Source organism: Cricetulus griseus (genome assembly GCF_003668045.3).
Source record: "Cricetulus griseus strain 17A/GY chromosome 1 unlocalized genomic scaffold, alternate assembly CriGri-PICRH-1.0 chr1_1, whole genome shotgun sequence".
Taxonomy (NCBI): domain Eukaryota; kingdom Metazoa; phylum Chordata; class Mammalia; order Rodentia; family Cricetidae; genus Cricetulus; species Cricetulus griseus.
In genome coordinates, this window is record NW_023276807.1 from 220,019,069 (window position 1) to 220,040,256 (window position 21,188).

Consider the following 21,188-nt stretch of genomic DNA (forward strand, 5'->3'; position numbering starts at 1 on the left):
GTGAGCTTCACTCACTTCCAGTAAGTGAATTGGAAAGGGATCAAAGAAGACGACATCATCCTGGCCTCTACACACATGAATGGCACACTGCAGAAATACATGTTTTTAAAAAGTGCCTCTTGTCATTCAACCAGAAACTTAGGAACACATTTATTTAAAGTAAATATATCCATACTTCCCTCCCTGTCCCCTTACCCTGCTTTGTCTGTGTAGCTCTTGCTATTACATGACTTCATATATACATATTTATTATCTTTCTTCTCCACTGAAGATGTTTTATAAGGATGGGAATTTTGTTTTCCACCGCATTCCCAGCACTTAGACCAATTCTTGGCCTGTAATAGCAGCTCAGTAAATATTAGCTTTATGAGTAAATCACTCTCCTTCTTGGAGCCCATCCTATCTTACCTCCTCAGAGTCTTTTCATTATTAAAGTGTCATTGTTAAATTACTGTATCTTCGCTTTAGCACAAACTTGGGAGGGGGGTTAGGGACTGTCTGTGTAGTGTTGGGGGTCAAACTCAGGGCCTTGTACATGCTATTCAAGCTTGTACTTACTAAGACTGGAGGGACCTCAAACTCAATCCTCCTGCCTCAACCTCCCAATGTTAGGATTGCGGAACATTACCACACCTGGCTGACTTTCCATCCTTAGTCCTTATCTGTATAGCTGTTCATATTTCTCTATTTCACCAAGTCAGCTTTCATTATAAAATACTTTATAACAAATACAAAGGAAAATGTGTGATGCGGCATCCTGTGTTGATCGCACACTGTATTCAGTTGTCTGGTTTTGAGTCTCCTTCAACCTGGAAGAGTTTCTCTATCTGTTTTAATGACCCTGACATTTTTAGACATATGGGTCAATTATTTTATATAGCTTTTTTAAAAGATTTTATTTATTATGTATACAGTGTTCTGCCTGCGTGTGTGCCTGCACACCAGAAGAGGGCATCAGATCTCATGTATGGTTGTGAGCCACCATGTGGTTGCTGGGAATTGAACTCAGGACCTCCGAAGAGCAGCCAATACTCTTAAGCTCTGAGCCATCTTACCAGCCTTTGTGTAGTCTTTTAATGTGGGTGTGTTTGATGTTACCCATATTAGGTTGGAATTACTGTTCTCTTATCAGAAGACATAGGTTCCATCCTCTCCAGAATCATCCTGTAGAAGTACAAGGGCTTTATAGCACTTGTCTAACCTCTCAATGCTCTATTTGTCTTACTGCTCTTACTGTCCCTTCAGTTCTTCACCCTCTCTGGATCCTGCCTTTCTCCCGGCCAGCACAGCAGGAAGCCCTCTCTCACTCAGATCATGTAAGGTGGCAGTGGCTGTGCTACAAGGATGTGCAGATAACACTAGCCAGATGAGGGCCTGGGAGATCATGTGGGACTCAGTGTTTCTGCTAGCATGATAAAAATGCCTGCTGCCTTCCCTGTGCGTTCCAGACCTCAGTTTAGTTCTGTGCCCAGGGAAGCCTGTTGATACTACCTAGGCTGGTCTTGTTAGGCATCTTCTGTGGTACTTGGTGCTACATGGGTACCTCATCCTCTGAGCAGCCTGTTCTCTGGCTGTTTGTGTGGGTGTGTAAAGTCTCACCTGCCTTTGTTTGTGTAGATGCACAATGTCTTGTCGGCCTTTGAGTGAGGACACACGTGCTTCATTCACAGTTGGATCCAGGACTCACCTGGGTGCTTGACATAAAGATCCTAAGTGACTGAGGGAAGGCCCTGGTTTCTAAAGCATTGGACCAAATGCAGAGGCTCCTTCCTGTTTTCTTATTTTTTGTTTGTTTTGTTTTGTTTTGTTTTTGTTTTTTGAGACAGGGTTTCTCTGTGGCTTTGGAGGCTGTCCTGGAACTAGCTCTTGTAGACCAGGCTGGTCTCGAACTCACAGAGATCCACCTGCCTCTGCCTCCCAAGTGCTGGGTCTAAAGGCATGCACCACCACCACCCGGCTTCCTTCCTGTTTTCTACACTTTTAGAGTAATGAGCTATTACAGATATTTTTTGAATAAATTATATTATCTTCTGATTTAAAAGCATAAATCATTTCATACACGAAAACTGTAAAAATGTATTTTTAAAAACTGCCTATCTTATTCAACTTACCTTTCACTTTTTTTTTTTTTTTCTTTTCTTTTTTGGAGCAAGACTGGGATCAGCTGGACTATGCTCATTCTGATGGAGAGAGCACCAACTGCTGCCCAGAACTTCTGCTCATTTATTTTATACACCTGAATGAAGGAGGCAGGTTTATTGTATGCAGCCAAATAAAGAAATGGGACTTTTCACTATTTTTCTGGGTAAATGTTTTATAATGCTTCAGGTTATTTCCTTGTGGGACTAATTTGCATATTTTCCAAAATAAGCAATCATTAGAAAAACAGATCTTATATGTGTGACTTCTTGACAAAAAAAAGCATCCTTTGTTTCAAAGAAATTGTTCTAAAATAGTTAAATGTAAAATAACATGTTTTCCAATCATCATTTTTCTAGTATTTTTTCCTGAATTGCTGGGATTTTCAGGTCTCTAGTATATAAAACTAACTCAGATTACTAGAAATAAATGGTTGTTTATTAATTTGTTATTATCTGTGTAGTGTGTGGGGGGTATGAACATGCACACAGCACATGTGTGGAGATCAAGAGACACCTTTCAGAACTTGGTTCCCTCGTCTACCATGGAATCTTGGGGGTTGAACTCAGGTTTCAGGTTTGCTTGGCAAGTACTTTTACTGCAAAACAAAGCCTTCTTGCTGGCCCATAAATGTTTTTGTTGTTTCATTTGTTTTGTTTTGATTCAACCTTTCTTAATGTAGATGAAATTAGCCTTACCTTCTAGAAACCATTTGCCTGGATAAAGAATCACTTTTATAACTTTTAGGGAAAGTAGCTTCATTTTCCATATTCGGAAACTTAAACAACAGGTGCCAAGTTTTGCCCAGCTTCTTAAATTGTAGGTTGGAACCCTACATAATTGATTGTGAAGGTTGCAATAAATTTGGCAACAGTAAAAGGTTTCTGAATGTACAGTGACCAAAAATTAATTCAAAGTCAAAATGAATCCAAGAGTTTCTATCTGTATTCAACTGTGTTGCATACAGTCAGCATTCTGAATACACAGCATCATGTTCTGCAATGCCAGTACACTCTGCCTGAGTCATCTCCACTCCAGACTACTGCATGTCATGAACTACACATACATGATTTTCCATTCTTATAAAAACAAAGCTTAATTACAAAAACAAAAACAGTGTTTTCCTGCCATTCCTGTGTGCAAGTATCAGATAAGTGCATTAGTAAAGTTAATAAATCTGAACGGTTGCGCTGTGTTAGAATGCTTGCTTTTTTTAAATTGCTTATTTCTGAACCAGAAGAGTGGCTCAGAGGGTAAAGGTACTTGCTACCAGAGCTGATTCCAAGACCCTACCTGGGGTAAAGAGAGAACCCACTTCTAAAAGTTACTTTTTGAACACACAAATGCCATGATACATATACCAACCCCTGGCACACAAACAAAATAAACACAATTTTAAATTTTACATTGCTGTTTGAATTGCTGGCTTGAATTTCATAAATTGTTAGATGAATTCTGGCTTGGAATACATATAGAATGCCCTGTGATTTCTGAAATGGTCCTACTTCTGTCATTTTTTTTATCATATATTCATGTGCAATGGCATTCTTAACATTGATGATTACAATATCAAAATGCTTATCAACTCTGAAAAAATATTGAAGATGTCTGGTTCCTGCAGAATCAAATATTCAGCCAAGATTTATTGATGTATGTAAGGTCAAGTAAGCATATCCATTTCATTATTATGCAGATATACTCCAATCATTAGCAGATGGTAAGGTGATATGTATACCAAAGGATTGTTTCTTTATGATTATTAGTAAATGTTTGGTTTCTGTGCTTAACTTTTTTATTATGTATACAGCCTTCTGCTTCCATGTATATCTGCACACTAGAAGAGGGCACCAGATCTCATAATGGATGGTTGGGAGCCACCATGTGGTTCCTGGGAATTGAATTCAGGACCTCTGGAAGAGCAGTCAGTGCTCTTAACCTCTGAACCATCTCTCCAGCCCCCTCTGTGCTTAATTTTTAAGATTTAATTATTTACTTTTGTTGTCATTTCCGGGGTCCCACGGCCACCTTCGTGGCCATCAGCATTCAGGCAAAATGCTCAGTTATCCCAGGGTGTTAGGCACATTCGAAGCATGGCACATAATCCATGTGTATTCGTGGTGTGGCTATGTAAACCCCCATACGAATGAGCTAAGTGACCTTTAAAAGCAAACATGCCCAACCAACTTCCTCTCTTACCACATTTCTTCCATACAGGCCTGCGCACACATACCCCTCCCTACTCTTTAGTAACAAAACTTTTAAAGTGGGTTTTGTTGTGTATCTTGTGGTCTGTTCTCATGCATGGTAAATAATAGCTTTTAGTGTGTGTGTATGAGTTTTTTTTTGGACTGTGAGTGTTCAGGTACCCTCAGAGACCAGGAGACATTGGATAACCTGAAAATGTAGTTACAGGTAGTTTTGAGACACCCAGTGTGGGTGCTAGAAACCAAACCCTGGGTCCTGCAATAGCAGTACTCACTTGTAGCTATCTCTCCAGCCCCTGAATACTTAATCTACCTGAATACATAGGATCACATGAAAATTTCTTAGAAAAAAGGAGATGACAGAGTTCAAGGTGACCTGGTGTAATCTGCTTGTTGGCACTGAATTCACAGCCCAGCACCTAACCTAAGTCTGCTTTCTCAAAGTCTATGAAGCCATCTATTCTGCCTGTACTACAATGGCTGTTGAGCACAAACAAGACCAGTAGTTAGTGACTGGAAGTTCTAAAATGCTCTCAGTATTTCTTCTGCACTCTTCCCTTTCTATTCTTTATAAATTATTTTAATTTCCCCAATTCTATGCTAAACTGTTCTTTTGCTGTATAACCCTGCCTTGTTTGGTTGGTTTTGGTGGTGCTAGGGATTAAACCAGGGGTCATGCACATGATAGACAAGCATTCTATCTCCCAGCTGTATTCCCAGCCATGGGTATTTTTGAGGTAGCATCTCACTGCACAGCCTAGGCTGACCTCAGTCCCATGCTGCCACAGCTTCCTGAGTGCTGTGATCACAGGCACATACCATGATATCCAGCTGTCTTACCCTGTTTCTGAACAGGGTTTGGCTATCTCAAACTTGCGATCCTCTTGCTTCGGCCTCACAGTTGCTGGGGTTATATATAGGCAAGGACCACCATAGCCAGCTCTAAGATGGATTCTTAGGCTTAATACAACACTCCTAGTTCTTATCTCCATTAATTCAGGTAAGAACCACTCAGTAGCCGTTAGCTGTGTTTAATTGTATGGTGAATGTAAAGTCATCATGAATTCACTGAAGATTATAATGTATTTAGGATAATTCAATTTTTGTTTTGCAGTCCCAGGCTGTCTAATCTTCCTGGCTGGTCTCTAAAAGATGGAAATGCTTTTTTGGACAAGGTAATATCTAAAATAAAAACCAAAGCCTGCCTGTACACAGTTGAAAGTTGTCCTGTCCTGTCCTGTCCTGTCCTGCCAGAGTCATGCTGGTGACTCAGGGATCATTGTGTTTTTTCATGTGTGTTCTCTTCCAAACCCTAAGTCTTTAATACTTGCTAATTGCTATCTCTAAGTTTTAGTGACTCTCTGTGTTTGTCTTCAAGTCACATCTGTGTCTGTGACAGTCTCAAATACTTTGCAAATTTATCACCAAAGAAAGAGAACTGTCTACAGTTGTAATTGGGATCTCAAAGGTGATTCTTATTAGAGTTTGGTCAGCTTATTAAATGAGATCCCAATGCCTAAAGAAATTAAGACTGTGACATAGGCACACTTCGTCAATGGTAGAAGATTAAAACATACAGAGCATCTCCACGCCACTCTGTGGTCCTCTAAATCATTCATCCTTTCCTGAGCTTCAAAATTGAAAAGCTGAATGAGTTTAAAGATCTTTCGCATGATTCATCTGAGTAAGACAGTTACCGCTTGTAATGGACACTGCTGAAGAAGCGTGGGCTTTTTCAGAATTAATTCCTGTAGCTGCACCCCATACTCAAGTGAAACCAAGATGCATAATTTGAAACTAGATTTCCCTCATAGCTGACTATAAAATTATGTGACATTCAGGAGGCTGTGTACCTGATTTCAACCTGGATCTCCTGCTATAAATCATTATCCCCAGGAAGGCTCAAAAGCATTGCATTACCACTGCATTGTGAGTGAATGACTTGCATGTGTATGTGGACGCATCTCATTAAAAGGGAGTGGTGAGTGAAAGACAGCAACATTGCTCTTGTTTGGAATGGCAGCCAGTCTCCTGCATGCCTGGTGGCTGAGAACACAGAGACGTTATCACAGGACATACACTGGTGCATAGCACTGGGAAGAGGAGGATCGGTGCCCCTTAAGATCTTGCAAAGGTTTGAAACTGACCATGGTGTGACTCATCCTTTGTTATTGTTGTTGTTTGGTTTTCCTTTTGAAATTTAACTTCTTGGTTGATTCTTTGGGAGTTTCCCACCATGTACTCAATTCCACTCACGTCTGGGTCCCCCATAACCTCCCGTCACCCCTGTAGCACCACACACACAAAAGAAAAAAAAAATTAAATCAAAAGAAAAAAAAAAAAAAAAACCTCTTCCCTTCTCCTCTCTCACGAATCTTCCACACCAACATTTTAGCCTCATCTTGAAGGAGCTGGGAATTCCCTCATTAAACATAATTAATTGCCCATTTGTTTTTAGCTAACGGGTCCTTTGTAATTAAGAATTAGTCACCTTTTTATTTTTTTAAGCTCATCCTATCAATAGTGCTCACAGGAGCAGCATTCAAGTACTTAAGACCCCAATAAAGACTTTAAAATTCCTAAGGATAGTAATGTAGTTGACACCCTGTTTTCAGACAAAGACTGGGAGTAATTCAGGTTGTGGTAAATTTAGACACATGTGTGTGAATATGTGGAAGTGAACACATGGTAGAACTAAAGTTATATATTTCCTTTTCTGAAGAGAGCGAAGGTCACTGTCACATCCTCCCTGGTGACTGTAAAGTCATAGACCTGTGCTTGAAGATCCAGAAACTCCACCTTGTTTAAAGTGCCAGTGACTTTCTGGGGGCTCTGCAGCCAACCTGTCGGGTGGCCCACACCTTTCTCTAGCCTTTCCATTGCAGTGTGCTCTGGCACCATTTCAGTCTCTCTTACCTGTGGGCTTTGTCTTCGGGTTTTTCTGATGCTACTCGGACATGGACACTGGCATGGTGAGGTTCTGGACCACCTGCTCCTCAGTGGATTCAGGACTGTTTGATGGGAAGTAAATGCGGCAGCTCCGGTGGAATGTGGCTCCATGGCATGTCCATCTCCAGACACCATGCCTTCTGTTTACCACCACCACCCCTACACACATACTGCAGGGAAAAACCACCAGAAAAGCAGTACCCCCTGTCTGAGCTACCCTCTCAGGCTCCTTTACAGCAAGTCTTTGGGAGAATCCAAACTCAGTTGTGCATATAAATATGGGCAGTAACATGTGAGGTGGGAAGTTACACGATCCCATTTTTAAGACATAAGCCTTCCTTCTTTTGAATAAGTATGTTTGGTTTGTAACCCTAAGAAAGCCCATGTTCTGTGAAGCAGACAGCACTATGGTGCTGAGAGTACTTCTATCCCTGCCCCAACTCTTGAGCCTGGTCCTTACTAGGCCCCTTCCCTTCTCTCAATAGGTGGAGGAAAAGGCTCCTAAGTAATGTGTCTGGGTCTGGACTCCTAACCTGACAAAGCAGAATCACCAGGGGTCCTTGTCATAAATAAAGGGTCCGTGGCCCCCTCTCCAGTTTCTGGTCCCTCCAGTATTGGACAGGGCCCAGGGAGCTTTGACTTGGTAACTAGTTCTTGGGAAACACTGAATTACATATTACAGCAGCAGCATGTGTTCTTCCTAACTTCTTAAAGAGGTGCCAGGGAATGTGCACTCAAACCCTGAGTGTACCACCAAGCAGCATTTTCACCCCCAGTCAGGCATCTAGCCAGCCTGAGCCCAAATGGGAAACACTTTGTCTAAAAATAACCTCCCACCCTCCAAGTTAGGTGTGGAGGTTGAATTTCCTTGGTACTGTATCTATTAAGTATCTCTTAGTATTTTTCCTCTCCATCTCTTTCAGGAGCTAAAAGAATGCTCAGGTCATGTATTTGTGGATTCTGTGCCTGAATTCTGCTTACCAGAGGTAAGATGAAAGCGATTTTTATCAGAAACAAAGCATCCTGAAATCAGCACTGTGAAGTCAAGGCATAGGTAGTGTCATGACCCTGAGCTCTCTTTGACTAGTTACCACATTTGTCACTTTAGAATTGGTGAGGCAGTTCCCATCTGATGGAAGATTCTGTTTCCCAGGTGTTGCACTTATTTCAGCATGCCACAACTGACTCTTGCAGCCTGGTCTTTATGGCCAAGATTGTGGAGCCTGTGGATTAGTACTCTGAGGACTTTGTGACTTGTTGCAGAGTACAGGACTTCTGAAAAAGACCCTTATTTTTCACAGTGCACCTTTGGTTGTGCTGTTCATACATGGAGGGCTCTAAACCCATAGATCATTTTTCAAGCAAGATTATATGACTTAAATGGCTATAGTCATTGTTTTAAGGAAGAGCCATATTGCTGTTAAGACTTGGAGAAAACATGAGTGTGGGTAAATACAGGAGAGGCAGCAACTCTAGTCCAGTGAGCCTGACAGGACCAATCATGGACCCACAAAACTACTTTAGCTATCTGTTTTCCTCTGCACTGTGTTGTGGATGATCCAGTACAGTATAGTCAGCAACCACTGCATTGTGACTGTGTGACCCCGTTTGCAGTGTGTACAACCAAATGATTGTACACAAAACTTTTAAAGTAAAATATACTTTATCCCGCTAAACTACGTAAGTAAATATGTAAATGTCAGTACATAAATGTGATTTCAATTTTAAATTATTTGGGGCAATGTTTATGTAATCATGTGTCTTAGATACATAAATTAAGAATGATTTTTTTGCTTCTGACTGTCCTCAGTATATTTTTTTCTATGATGCTCGGCTCTGTGGGCTGATTGTTATATTTTAAAGAGAATGGTCAGGTTCCCCTTTGTGTCCTTACATGTGAGAAAAGGAGTTTGCTTTTGAGTTTCACTTCACTGTTGATTCAACTATCATTCTTATGGTTTTCGTCTCTGTTTGTCCCTCTGCTACTCTGTTTTAATTTCATTTTTTTAAAGGTGGTTCTAGAGATAGCAGAGAGTAGAACCACCTCCACCATGAGGATATTGTCTTGCAAGTACAGGGCAGAGTGTGGTGTTAAGGCTAATAGATATGGGATATTGCCATAGGTTTATTGTTGCCATATGCTGTGTGACACTACTCCTGGAGAGACGTGAACAAACATCTCCTCACCCCAGATAGGGAACCAATAATAAGCCAAAGTGCAACTTGGCAAACCAGTGAATTTTAGTGGTATTACTTGAAAGAATATGAGTGAGGGGTTACTTACAGGACAGAAAAATCCCACCCCAGCACGGGTGATGGTTCACCAGTGATAGAAACCTGGAGTATACTGCACTGCTTGCAGGCATCTGGGCAAGTCCAGGTGTCTCTTCAAGAAAGCTCAGCTGATCTAGAAGCCTCTGCTGGTCTGAGTGTGTCCTCAGCCGTCCTTCCTGTTTATATATGCTTGAAGAAAGAGGCACCTGGTGAATACGGTCAGTTTCAGGGACTTCTGAAGCCTTTGGGTTATTTACTTCCTGAATTTTAATGAGCCCCCCTGCAGGATGGAATGTTTCACCTCCCTTGAAAACACTCTGCATCTCATCTGGGACGGAATATTTTATCTTAGAGAAAACTGCTACACTGCACAATAGATGTCATTGTCCTAGCAATGAGGCGCTTATGTTCTTTACATACATGCTGGTGATGATGCTGGCAGCTTTATTAAATTATTTCTGTTACGTCACTCAACAAGAAAATATCTACATCCCAGATGGCACACTGCTTCTTATTGTTTGCTTATGTCATCAATGTCTTTGTTACTCCTCTGAGCAGGACACAACAGCTCCACAACCCATTCTGCCTCATCCTAGATGTGTCACGTGTTTGGGGCTAACTCCTCTCTGATCAGTGTGATACTGGTGAGCCAGCCACATTCTCACAGCTAGCCATCCGACCCTGCTACCTGCTGTCAGTATTAGGATACATCCTCAGTGAGAGAAGGACAGTGTTATGGGAAAGGCTTCATTATGCTGCAGAACCGAAACCACTGCTCTCCCTTCTGACAGCATCATTTGTCAGTCCCATTCTGCTGATCTATGTGCCCTGGCACAGACACATATCGCCTTCCTTTCTCTTCAGACGGAGCTAATAGACCTGTCTACAGTCGATGTGATTCTCATCTCTAACTATCACTGCATGATGGCGCTGCCCTACATCACCGAGCATACGGGATTCACAGGCACAGTGTATGCCACAGAGCCCACCATGCAGATCGGCAGGTAAGAGGAATGTGGCTGCTGCACTCCTTCAGTGTCCACTGCTCAGTGTGATGTCAGGGGTTTTGATTTCTTTCCCAGGAACAGGGAAGAGTAGGCTGCTCTCTAGACACAAGAATGTTCACTGGGGAGATCCCTAGAGACTGGTGCCCCAGCAGTCCTAGTATGTCTTAGCATAGCTGAGAGGAGGGTTCCTAGGCAACCAACCACTCAGTAGATGATGCTACACAGGACAGAGGCCTAGGAAGATGGCACAAAGATCCAGAGCAAACTTCGCATATTTAAGTGAAGAAGAAAAAGAAGCAACTGTATTACTTTGCTTTGAAAATATCCCCCTTTTCATGATTTACTGAGGGCTATAAATAGAGACAGCTTGTAGAAAACAAGGACAAAAGACTAATTAAGCAGTTAAGTTGTCCTTCCCTGGTGACAGAATGAAATATAGCACTCTGAGGATTTAAGACTAAGCAGTCTTGCGCCTGGAGAGATAGATCAGCAGTTAGAAGGCTTGCTGCTCTTGCATGGGACCCAGGCTCAGTTCCCATCATCCACATCAGTCAGCTTACAACCACCTGTAACTCCAGTTCCAGAGGATCTTGCTCCTGGCTCCACAGACACTTTCAAACAGGCATGCATATATAGGCATGTACTCACACACACACATACACCAATTCATTTAAAAAAATAAATATTTTTTTAGTTTATTCATTTTATTTTAATGTTTAAGTGTTTTTCCTGCATGTTTCAGCACCCCTCCTGTGCTTGGTCCCCATAGAGGTTGGTAGAGGGCATCAGATCCCCTAGAACTGAAATTCCAGATAGTTGTGAGCCATCGTGTGGGTGCTGGGAACCGAACCCAGGTCCTCTACAAAAGCGAGAAGTGCTCCAAACCACCAGGCCATACCTTCAGCCACACACAAAAAAGTAAGTCTTAAAAAACAAAATGTACAGCCAAGCTATTGTGTGGGCGCACACCTATAATTCCAGCACACAGGAGGCAGAGGCAGGTGGATCTCTTGAGTTTAAGGCCAGCCTGGTCTACAAAGTGAGTTCCAGAACAGACAGGGCTACAGAGAAACCCTGTCTCAAAACAAACAAACAAAAACAAATTATAATCTTTGGTCAACCAAGAAGGTCATGTTTTCTTCTCTACCCAACCAGGCCTTCACAGTGTAGGTGTCTGCTGCAAGTCACCATAGAATCAGTTACTGAGAGAAAAGAAAAGGAAAAAAAATGTAAAGAAAATTACTACTGGGGAAATAAAAATCCATTAATGTATTGCTTTGAAGTAACCAAAGTTAAAACCCTCAGGATCTACTATACGGGATGGAGGAGTGCTGTAAACTGTTAGGTTGTATTCTAGTGTTTTACAGATATCTAACAGGATGAACTAGTAGCAAGAAATGTAACAGAATCTTCGGTGTGAAAACATGACTGCAGTGTGTATACACACAATGAGGGATTCTGGGGACCACAAGGGGTGGGCTAAAGGAAAACAAGAAAGCAGTATAGCTCTAGCAGTGTACTGTAGTCTGAGAAATATGGTGCTTAAGAATGGGCCCCGTGGAGCATCCCAGAGCACTTGAGCCTGGGCCTTAGATCTACAGGTGCCGGAGCCAGCACTGCCCCAAGGAGCAGACAGAAGGGGTTAGGAAAAAAGATGGATGTGGCACCACTTGTTTGGGTTTCTGTTGCCAATAAATTTGTGTGTTGCTGTTTTCTGTGCATTGATATAAAGAGGATATTAGCCAGTGTGGATTAGCTGTATTAAGAGCTTGAACTAGATTCATATGATGAAATGTATTTCTAGTTGGGTGGGAAAGTAGGTATATGTTGGGGGAGGCAGTCTCATTCCGTTGCCTAGGCTAGCCTAGAACTCATAGCAGTTCTCCTGCCTCGGCATCCCAAGCTGTGAACTGCCATGCCCAGCTCTATTTCTAGTTTTGTTATATCTAGCTTTCAGGAGTGCTTTCGGTATCTGCAGCCCTGGGCCCACTTGAGTGCAGCACTCCTTGTATTCCCTTGCCTATGTTCAGGTGTGCCATGCTAGGATGGCAGAGGTCTGTCCCCACTGCTGATCTTTGGGCAGATTCCTTCAAACTAGCTCTTGGGGTCTCCCTCTAAGTAGAACATTTATGATTCCCAAAGCAAGTGTCAGCTGCTTGCATTCAGTTTAAAATGTCTGTTTCATGAAACAGGCTAGTTGGGAGGTGGGCAAATCCGCCTCTCCTGGTCACAGTGTTAGCAGCAAATTGTTCTTCAATATTCTTCATGCTTTGTTTAAACTCAGGCTTCTCATGGAAGAGCTGGTGAATTTCATCGAAAGAGTGCCAAAGGCCCAGTCTGCCTCCTTGTGGAAGAATAAGGACATACAGCGGTGAGAACAGCCCTCTTTAGGTCTCATTTTCTGCTTCAACACAGACCTTGTTGGGGTGAAAGAGCTTCATTTAATTCACCCAGTCAGGCCCCATGCTGGGTGTGGGAGCTTTGGCAGTACATGGCTCTACCCTGGAGGTCTCTGGGTCACATGATTCAGGTCATGTAGGTCTTGCCAGGAGAGTGTCACCACAGTGTTGTTGTGTTGACACTTAGAAAGTAAAAAACTAGGGATGGCAAGATGGCTTCATGGGTAAAAGGGCTGCCACCAATCCTGAAGACCTGACTTTGATCCCCAAGACCCACGTGGTAGAAGGAGGTTGTTGGCCTCTGACTTCTACACGTGTCTCATCGCATACATGCCCATGCATATACATCACACACGCATGCACACACACAATAAATAAATTTCTTAGAGTAAGGAAATATTGTTTGCTGCTTAAGGAGGCTGAGGTAGACATTTCTTAGAAGATGTCAAACAACTGGAAACAAAGACTTTGTTATATGAAGCCTGGAGGCTGGGGTGATAGCTCAGTGAATAAACTATTTTCCCCACATTCATGAAGATTGTGGTTGAGATCCCCAGGACCCATGTAAGAGGGAGCAGTCATCCCAGCTCTTGGGAAGCAGAGACAGGGGCTCCCTGGAGCAATCTCGCTAGACTGGAATTGGTTCAGCTCTAGGTTCAGCAAGAGGCACTGCCTCAGTAAATACAGGGAGAGCCACTGAGGAAGACAAATGGCATCAACTTTGGGTATCAGCACATATACACACCAGAATATCTACACACATGTGAACACATACATGTATATACACCATGTGTGCACACACCCACATGCCAGTTATGAAGAGGAGCCCAGGTTTCATGTCATGGGATGGTGAGAAATTCAGTGTTGAGTGAGGGTAGAGAGGTAAAGGGGGAGGGGTGGGTTTAATGAGGTTATGCAATCTCTTACCTGTGAGGTTGAGACTCCACCATTGAGGATTTGCAGGTCAGGAGTAGAAGTTTGACAGGGAATGACGTGACCACATTTGTTTTGAAGAAAGAAACTCTAGAAGCAGCATGGAAGTGAGGTAGGTGACATGCAGACATGGGCACAGGGAGACCAGCCAGGAGACCATTGCAGAAACAGGTGACAAGGGTGATAGTAGTGAGCATGAAGAAGACTACAGCTTCAGAGAAGCTTCTGATGTGGATTTAAAGGGATTGGGAGCTGCAAAATAGCAAACAGGAAGGTAAGTGGAAGCCCAGGGACAAAGGATGTTTCCCAAAACACATGTAGATGGTAACAAGTGCCTGTAATCCCAGCACTGTGAAGTGGGAGGCAGGAAGACTGCAATGCCAGCCTGGGCTGCATAAGCAAGTTCTAAGTCAGTCAGAGCCTCGTGCTGGAAACCTAATGCAAGAAAAGACAAAGGAAAACTCACATATAAAATGGAGATGAGGCCCCTGGGTGTGGAAATTGGGAGGTCATAGACCATCCTGAGAGTTTAGCTATAGTGACATGCAAGGACTAAGAAAGTAGACTGTCAGAGATAAAGAAAAGGAGGAGGTACCATGGAGGGAGCAAGTGGATATAGACTGATTCCACATCAAGCACTCTGACCTCCACTAGCAATGCAGAGGACACCAGTCAGTGTAGTGGGTATTTGCCCCTGTCAGGCCAGACAGCCCAAGGTCGTGGGCAGGGCTAATATCCACTACAAGTCAGCCTTGGCTTGGACTCTGTCTAACCTAGCAACTGCTGCCATCACTCCCTGACCCCACCTTCCGCTTTTAACATGGAGAGCCTGGAGTTCAGATTAGTCTGGCCTTGCTGAGAATTCCTGATCCTGCCCCCTTTCCCAGTCGCCCTGACCTTCACCCACCCCCCTTCCCCCAGATCAACAATAATGGTAGTCACTTTGGCTTCAGAATGTCTTGGATTTTGCCAGTCTTTCTAGAAGGGTGTGTACATGTAGCTGGGTTATCCTATTTTTGTGTTCCAGGGTTTACGTGCAAGTCTCTCTATGTGTTCCTTGTGTATGCACTGCTTATTTAACCTATGGGTCGCTTTTTCTGCCAGGCGTTCTAAATGTGTTACCAAAGAATGAGCTAACAATTTGATGAGGTGAAAAGTGACATCATTACCAGTTTACAGGAGAGAAGTGCCACAGATAGGGTTAGTAACTCCCCCAAGGTTATCCAGCTAGTGAGTGATGGGTTCTGAGCCCACACTCCCACTCCTCTGCTGAATCACTCTTGGAGAAGGGCGTGTCTGGCAGCCTCCCTTTGTGTGATGGAAGAGAAGTGAGTGCTCTGTGCCCTTCTTGCATGGATCTTCTGTGTATCTCTTCAGTTGGAAGGACGCTGTGCAGGTGTCTTCACGTCATCTGGATGTGCCCATAGCCAAGCTGTCTTGTCCCTGTTTAAATGGCCTCCACGATCTGGCCACTCCCACAGAGTGATACATGGTCCCTTCTCCTCCGTGTGTTTCATTTCAAGTCTCAGCTCCCTTTGTTCTCAGCCCTTACTGTGCCACATGAGCACACTGGACCATATGGGACTCCAGGTCCCAATAACCTCCCTCCCTAAAAATCTTAGGACTGTGTTTTCTTTCCCTGTAGTAGATGGCATGTGCCTTGGCCTCCCTTAAGGCATCATAAGGCCTCCCTTAAGGCCTCCCATAAGGTTTCCTCTTAACTTTATGTCCTTATGTACTCAGCTGCAAACAGTTTTGGCACATCAGAAGTAGTATTCAAAGGTCTGTGTCCCTGACTTCCCGAGCACTGGGCCAAGTCTTGGGAAGTTCGGAGTCTTAATTTGCCTACTCTCTGATCTTGAGCAAAGCCCCCCCCCCCCGCCTTGCCACCACCCATTCTTTGTAAAACATAGCAAAATAACTCCCTCCTAGAGTAATGTGGATATGTATTAGGGAGAGTGAGTGGAGCTTGGAAGAAGAGCGGGTAAGGGCAGGGGCCTGGAGGTTGTTCCAGACATGCATGGCAAAAAATGTTGGTTGAAACAGAACCATTGGTTTTTCATCACCTGTGGGCAAAAGTATAAATGGAAAAGGCCCCTTGGGAGAGGACTAGAGACATAGTACACTGCTAGAGAAGACCAGTGTGCATTCTGGCCCTGATTGGGTCTTGCATTTTGCCTCTGGAACACATGATGAACCTTAGTTATTCATGACAAAGGGGAGAGTCTCATTATTAGAAAGAGTATGCTGAAGTGATAAGCAAAAACCCCAGCTTTATCCTTATTCTATCGTGGTTAAACTCAGCATAAATATTAACTGGCTTTAAAATGGGAGTACTTTGAGGCTGGTGATAGCTCATTAAGGAAAGCACCTTCCCTGCAAGCATGAGTTCCCACCTCAGCACCTTCCTTAAAGCCAGGCACTGGATGGAATCTGTGACCTGGTGCCTGAGGTTGGGGTAGACAGGGACAAGCAGACCCCAAGGTCTGGCTAGCCTGTAAGTCTAGCCTAAGTAGCAAGCTCTGTGTTCAGTGAGATCTTATCCCAAAAATAAAGTTGGAAATAATAGAAGACATCTGATATCAATCTGTGGTTCTGCCCTCCCACTCATGGGTGAGCACATCTGTGTATGTGTCTGTGGGAGGTGCTGTTATAGCCCAGAAAGAAAAAAGAAAAATTTTAAAAAAGGAAATAGAATTTTTTTAAAGGCATCAGACAACTGAGCTCTAGAGTTTCACCTTGAGCTAGGTACTAGAAGTGCTTCATTTGGTGAGCTATAGGATGCCTGCTACCATTAGGTTCCTCTGAGACCTATGTTCTAAGGGGCTGAGGCATGCTGCACTGAGAACTGGGTTTTTATGGCCAAGTTTATTGAACGTTTTCTCGGGTGATACAATCCATGACTTCTCTAAAACAGAGGCATCAGATGTGGCCTGAGCTGGTTGTCACACTCCTGTATTGAAGCAGCTGGGGCACAATGAGTGAGTCTTGGCTGTTAAGGAATATAAGCTGCCAAATCTACCCTTTTTCCTTTTCTTTCTTTCTTTTTTTTTTTTTTTTTTTTTTAAGAAGCTCAATTCTGGCTCCCTTTATGAGTGATTTTTTTTTTTTATCTTTTTTTAAGTGTTGGCTTATTTTATTTAAAATAAAATCCTATGTGATTCAAGCAAATCACTGGGTGTCGGATTTGAAACTTGAGCCCCCTAATTTTACTTCAAACTACACAGGGATTCTCAAAATAGATCTTGGTCAAGTGCCTGGAATTAATGCGTCTAAGTAGCTTGAGTTTAGTAATAAGGCTATCAAGTAAAGAAAACAATAAATTAAAAATTCTCAAGCTCATTGGTCAAAAAAGACCTGACAAATCTCTTAAATCATTTGGAGTTGGTTTGATTAGCATTTGATTTATTGTTAGGATGTATATTCGAAAATCCTATTACTCTTGCCTTTTGACAAGTTGTGTGAATTCTTGCCTCAGTTGACATGTCCTTGAGATTTATGAAGAAGACATTAGCCGTCCTTCTTCCTAATTTTGACACTTTAGTTTACTCTTCCTGAAAAAAGAGGTGGAGTTTTGAAGGGAAGAAGAAACCACACAATAAAATTTTTTATATAAACCTTAAAGTTTATATTTTTAATGAGCAACTTGAAAGCAAAATATTCTACCTAAGAAACTATTCCAATGGCCAGAATTTTTAATATAAATGTTTTGTAAGATTAGAATCATAGTCATAATTCAGAATATATCATTATAAGGCATTGCTAGGTGTGATGGGGCACTCCTGTAATTCTAGCACTTGGGAGGTAGGGACCAGAGGCAGGAGAAAAGTTCAAGACAAGCTGGGATACCAGTGAGATTCTGCATTTAAAAAAAAATGATAAAAATCATAAGCTATTGTAATAATCTTTCATAAGGATTAAGGAATTAAGATCATAACTGGAAGATTCACCTTGCAAGAGGCTATAAAATGCATATTAAAGATGTTATTCTTTTGCTCTGGCACTCTTTGGTTATTTGCTGAGGAATTTATCAGGCCTAACTATATAATAGGAAGAAATTTGAAAAGTATGGGTTTAGAGCTCATATAGACTAGAGTTTGAATTTCAGCTCTGTTTCTTGGTAGCTGAATCAATTCATCTCTTCTAGGCTCTATTTCCTCATTTATAAAATTGAAATGGACATTAAACACTTTGCAGGCGTATCGAGTGGATCAAGTGAGTACTAGGTGAAGTTCTTAAAATAGTCCTTACCCACTTTAGCAAAACATTTGGTATTTGGGTTTACATGAAAAATATCCCCCATGGGCTCATGTGTTTGAACATTTGGGCCCCGGCTGCTGGTGCTGTTTTGGGTGGCTATAGGACCTTCAGGAAGTGTAGTCTTGCTGGAGGAAGTATGTCATTGCAGTATAGACCTTTAGAGGGTGCAATCTTGCTGCACACCTCTGGAGCCAGGCTTTGAGGATTTCTAGCTCCTCCTTATTTCCTGCTTGGTCTCTCTGCTTCCTGCTTCTGCTGCCATGCCTCCCCCACCATTACAGACCCTAACCTCTAACCCTCTGGAACCAACCATAGCCAAAATAAAATGTTGCTTTTGGTTGTGGTGTTTTATCACAGTGATAGAAAGTGGCTAATCGGCTTAACAGCAGTCAGGAGCACGTCTGCCTTCCAGGCCCAATTCATCACCTTTCCTGTTGAAAGCAAGTGAACAAAGGAAACTGTTTCTAAGCCCACACTTGCCTTTGCTTTAACATTGTCATACTTTTTGAGGCTTGATGATTTCTTCTATAAAATACATAGAATTGAACTGAATTATCTCTAAGAACACATGCATTACAATTTTAAAGGAAGGGCCCTTGAAGATGGATCTTCACAAAATGACTGTATTTTAATGGAGACACAGACCATTGATCCTTGTGATCCCAGAAACTTTGTTCATTTTAAGTCAATAAGTTAGCCTCTGGGGGACCAATTCATGGTACCCAAACTCCAAGGATGTTGATGGAAAAAATACCTTTCTATTACTTCCTACTGAGACTCAGAATTAGTGAGTTCATCTGTCCATGAGTCTACCTCTATAAAAATGAAAACATAAGCCAGGGCTACACAGAGAAATCCTGTCTCAAAAAACTTTTTTAAAAAAGAAAGAAAGGAAACATTAAGAAGAGTTTGTTTTCTTTTCAGTGACTGTGGAATTGAGGCAAAGATCATCCAGATGCCCTCTCAAATAATGTGTTCCATGCTTTGCTGTCCATAGTAATTGCCTTTGTGTTTTCTAGAGACAATTGAATCTGAAACAAAAGTCATAGATTATAGTGTTCCCAGTTAATATTGAGAAATGTCTGGTTTTGAGGCTTCACTTTTGGTAAGCTCAGTATAGAGCACCCAGCCTATCTCCAACCCAGTGCAGATGTCACATGGTCATTATTGAGGGTAGACACAGTTTCTGCATTGTATTCTTTGTATTCTGCTCTTATATTCTGTCATTTGTTCAACAAACACTTAGAACCCAATCAGTGTGTTCATTGTCTGCCTTTAAGTGGTCCCAATAAGCCTCAAGGTCTTAACTCTTTAACAAAACCCCATGATCTTTGGTTGCTGATTGTGCTGGTAAGATTCGGGAAGAAGCAGCAGAACTTTGGCTCAATGTCAACAGCCCGGGCAAAGAAGTTTATTAGGCACTCAAGTGCAATAAGAAATGAGTGAAACGATGAAATCTTTTAGAAAGTACTTATGAAAAATTTAGACTATGAAAATTTGACTTTGATAAATTAGAAAGCCAGAAACAGAACCAGTTCCCTCTGGGTTTCCTTCTCCTAAATCAGCTAATAATCCTAATGGCTTTAAGTGGGTCTGTAAGTGCCCTGCTGTGAGTGTAACCTCACATACACATAAGAGTTTTAGGGAAAGCCCAGTTCGTCAAGATGTTAGGAGATAGGTATATATGGCAGAGTGACCCAGTGTCTAGGGAAAGGAAAGTGCTAGCGAGAGTGGATATAGATGGGAAATCAGACTTGATGAGTAACTACCAGGTACTGGCATTGAGATACTTCTGTGGAAAAATTCTCCCAAATCCTAAAACATATAGCCTCTGTATCTGAGCATATAGCCAAGGGATAAGACTTTGTAGGCTAGGTCGGTTCAAAAGTTGCAAGAAATCATTTTGGAACAAGTAATATGGGGTAAACAAAAATAACTCGATTGATGAAAATCAGCCAATGTACACCAAGAAAAAGACAAAAGCTCTAAGCTTTAGCATTAAACCAAAGAATAATGAAGTTCTTTTGAAAAAGCTTAACAGTGCACTTGACTGGCCCCTGATTTAAGACTTTTGTCTAGTTTATTTAAAAAAAAAAATCCCTAGATCATTTGTGAGACTATAGTTGTCAAACTTTTGTGAAAAGAGAACCTTGTGGGCTATTGTGGTGCATGCCTTTAATCCTAGCACTCGGGAGGCAGAGGCAGAGGCCAAGGCTACACAGAGAAACCCTATCCCTAAAAACTAGAAAGAAAAAAAGAAAACCTCTCTAAACATTTCCGAGTAGAAAAATGACAAGTACTTTCAAATCTGATATAAAAAGTATATGAAACATAAACAGTATATAGTAAGACATAATAGAATAAACTGTCCAAAGAATTTAGGATTTAGGCACTGTCCTGTATGTCTATGTAAATATGCATATTCACATGCATATATATGAATACTCTCTATATATTGCTGTATACAGTTGGTCCTGTGTATCTGGGAGTTTTGTACTCAAGAATTCAACCAACTGCTGTTGGAAACTATTCTGTACTGAACATTATTCCCTGAACAGTAAAGCTATTTACAGTGCATTTACATTGCACTATGACCACACACTATGTATGTATGATCAGTAACCCAGAGATGACTTAAAGTATAGTAGACCTGTCCAACATAGTGGCATGCACTGCTGAGACAGGAGAATTGCTTTATTGAGTATTCAAGTTTGGGCCTACCATCAATTGCATGACAAGACTTCAGCATCCACAGATTTTGGAGCCTGAGGAACAATTTTATATTTCTTAAAATAAATTTGACCAGTGGTGATGGCCCACACTTTTAACTCAGAACTCAAGAGGCAGAGACAGGCAGATCTGTCTGAGTTCGAGGCCAGCTTTGTCTGAGTTGCTTCCAGGACAGCCAGGGACACACACACACACACACAAATACACTGTCTCAGGAAGCACAAAGGAAAAAAAAAGAGAGAGAAAATAGCATATTCACTGTTTGTCATTCATTTGCTGTTGTATATAAGGAA

The 21,188-nt window shown here is 42.0% G+C and overlaps 1 protein-coding gene across 3 annotated transcripts in view; it reads left to right on the plus strand.

The window, feature by feature from the left end:
* The window catches only part of Ints9 (integrator complex subunit 9), a 94,070-nt gene that overhangs the window by 37,025 nt on the left and 35,857 nt on the right, over nt 1-21,188 (plus strand). For all 3 annotated transcript variants that reach the window (XM_027390326.2, XM_027390325.2, XM_027390327.2), the window contains 4 exons: nt 5,458-5,518; nt 8,216-8,278; nt 10,431-10,570; nt 12,858-12,944. In XM_027390326.2, the coding sequence (XP_027246127.1) occupies nt 5,458-5,518; nt 8,216-8,278; nt 10,431-10,570; nt 12,858-12,944 (351 nt within the window). The remainder of the gene's footprint in view (nt 1-5,457; nt 5,519-8,215; nt 8,279-10,430; nt 10,571-12,857; nt 12,945-21,188) is intronic.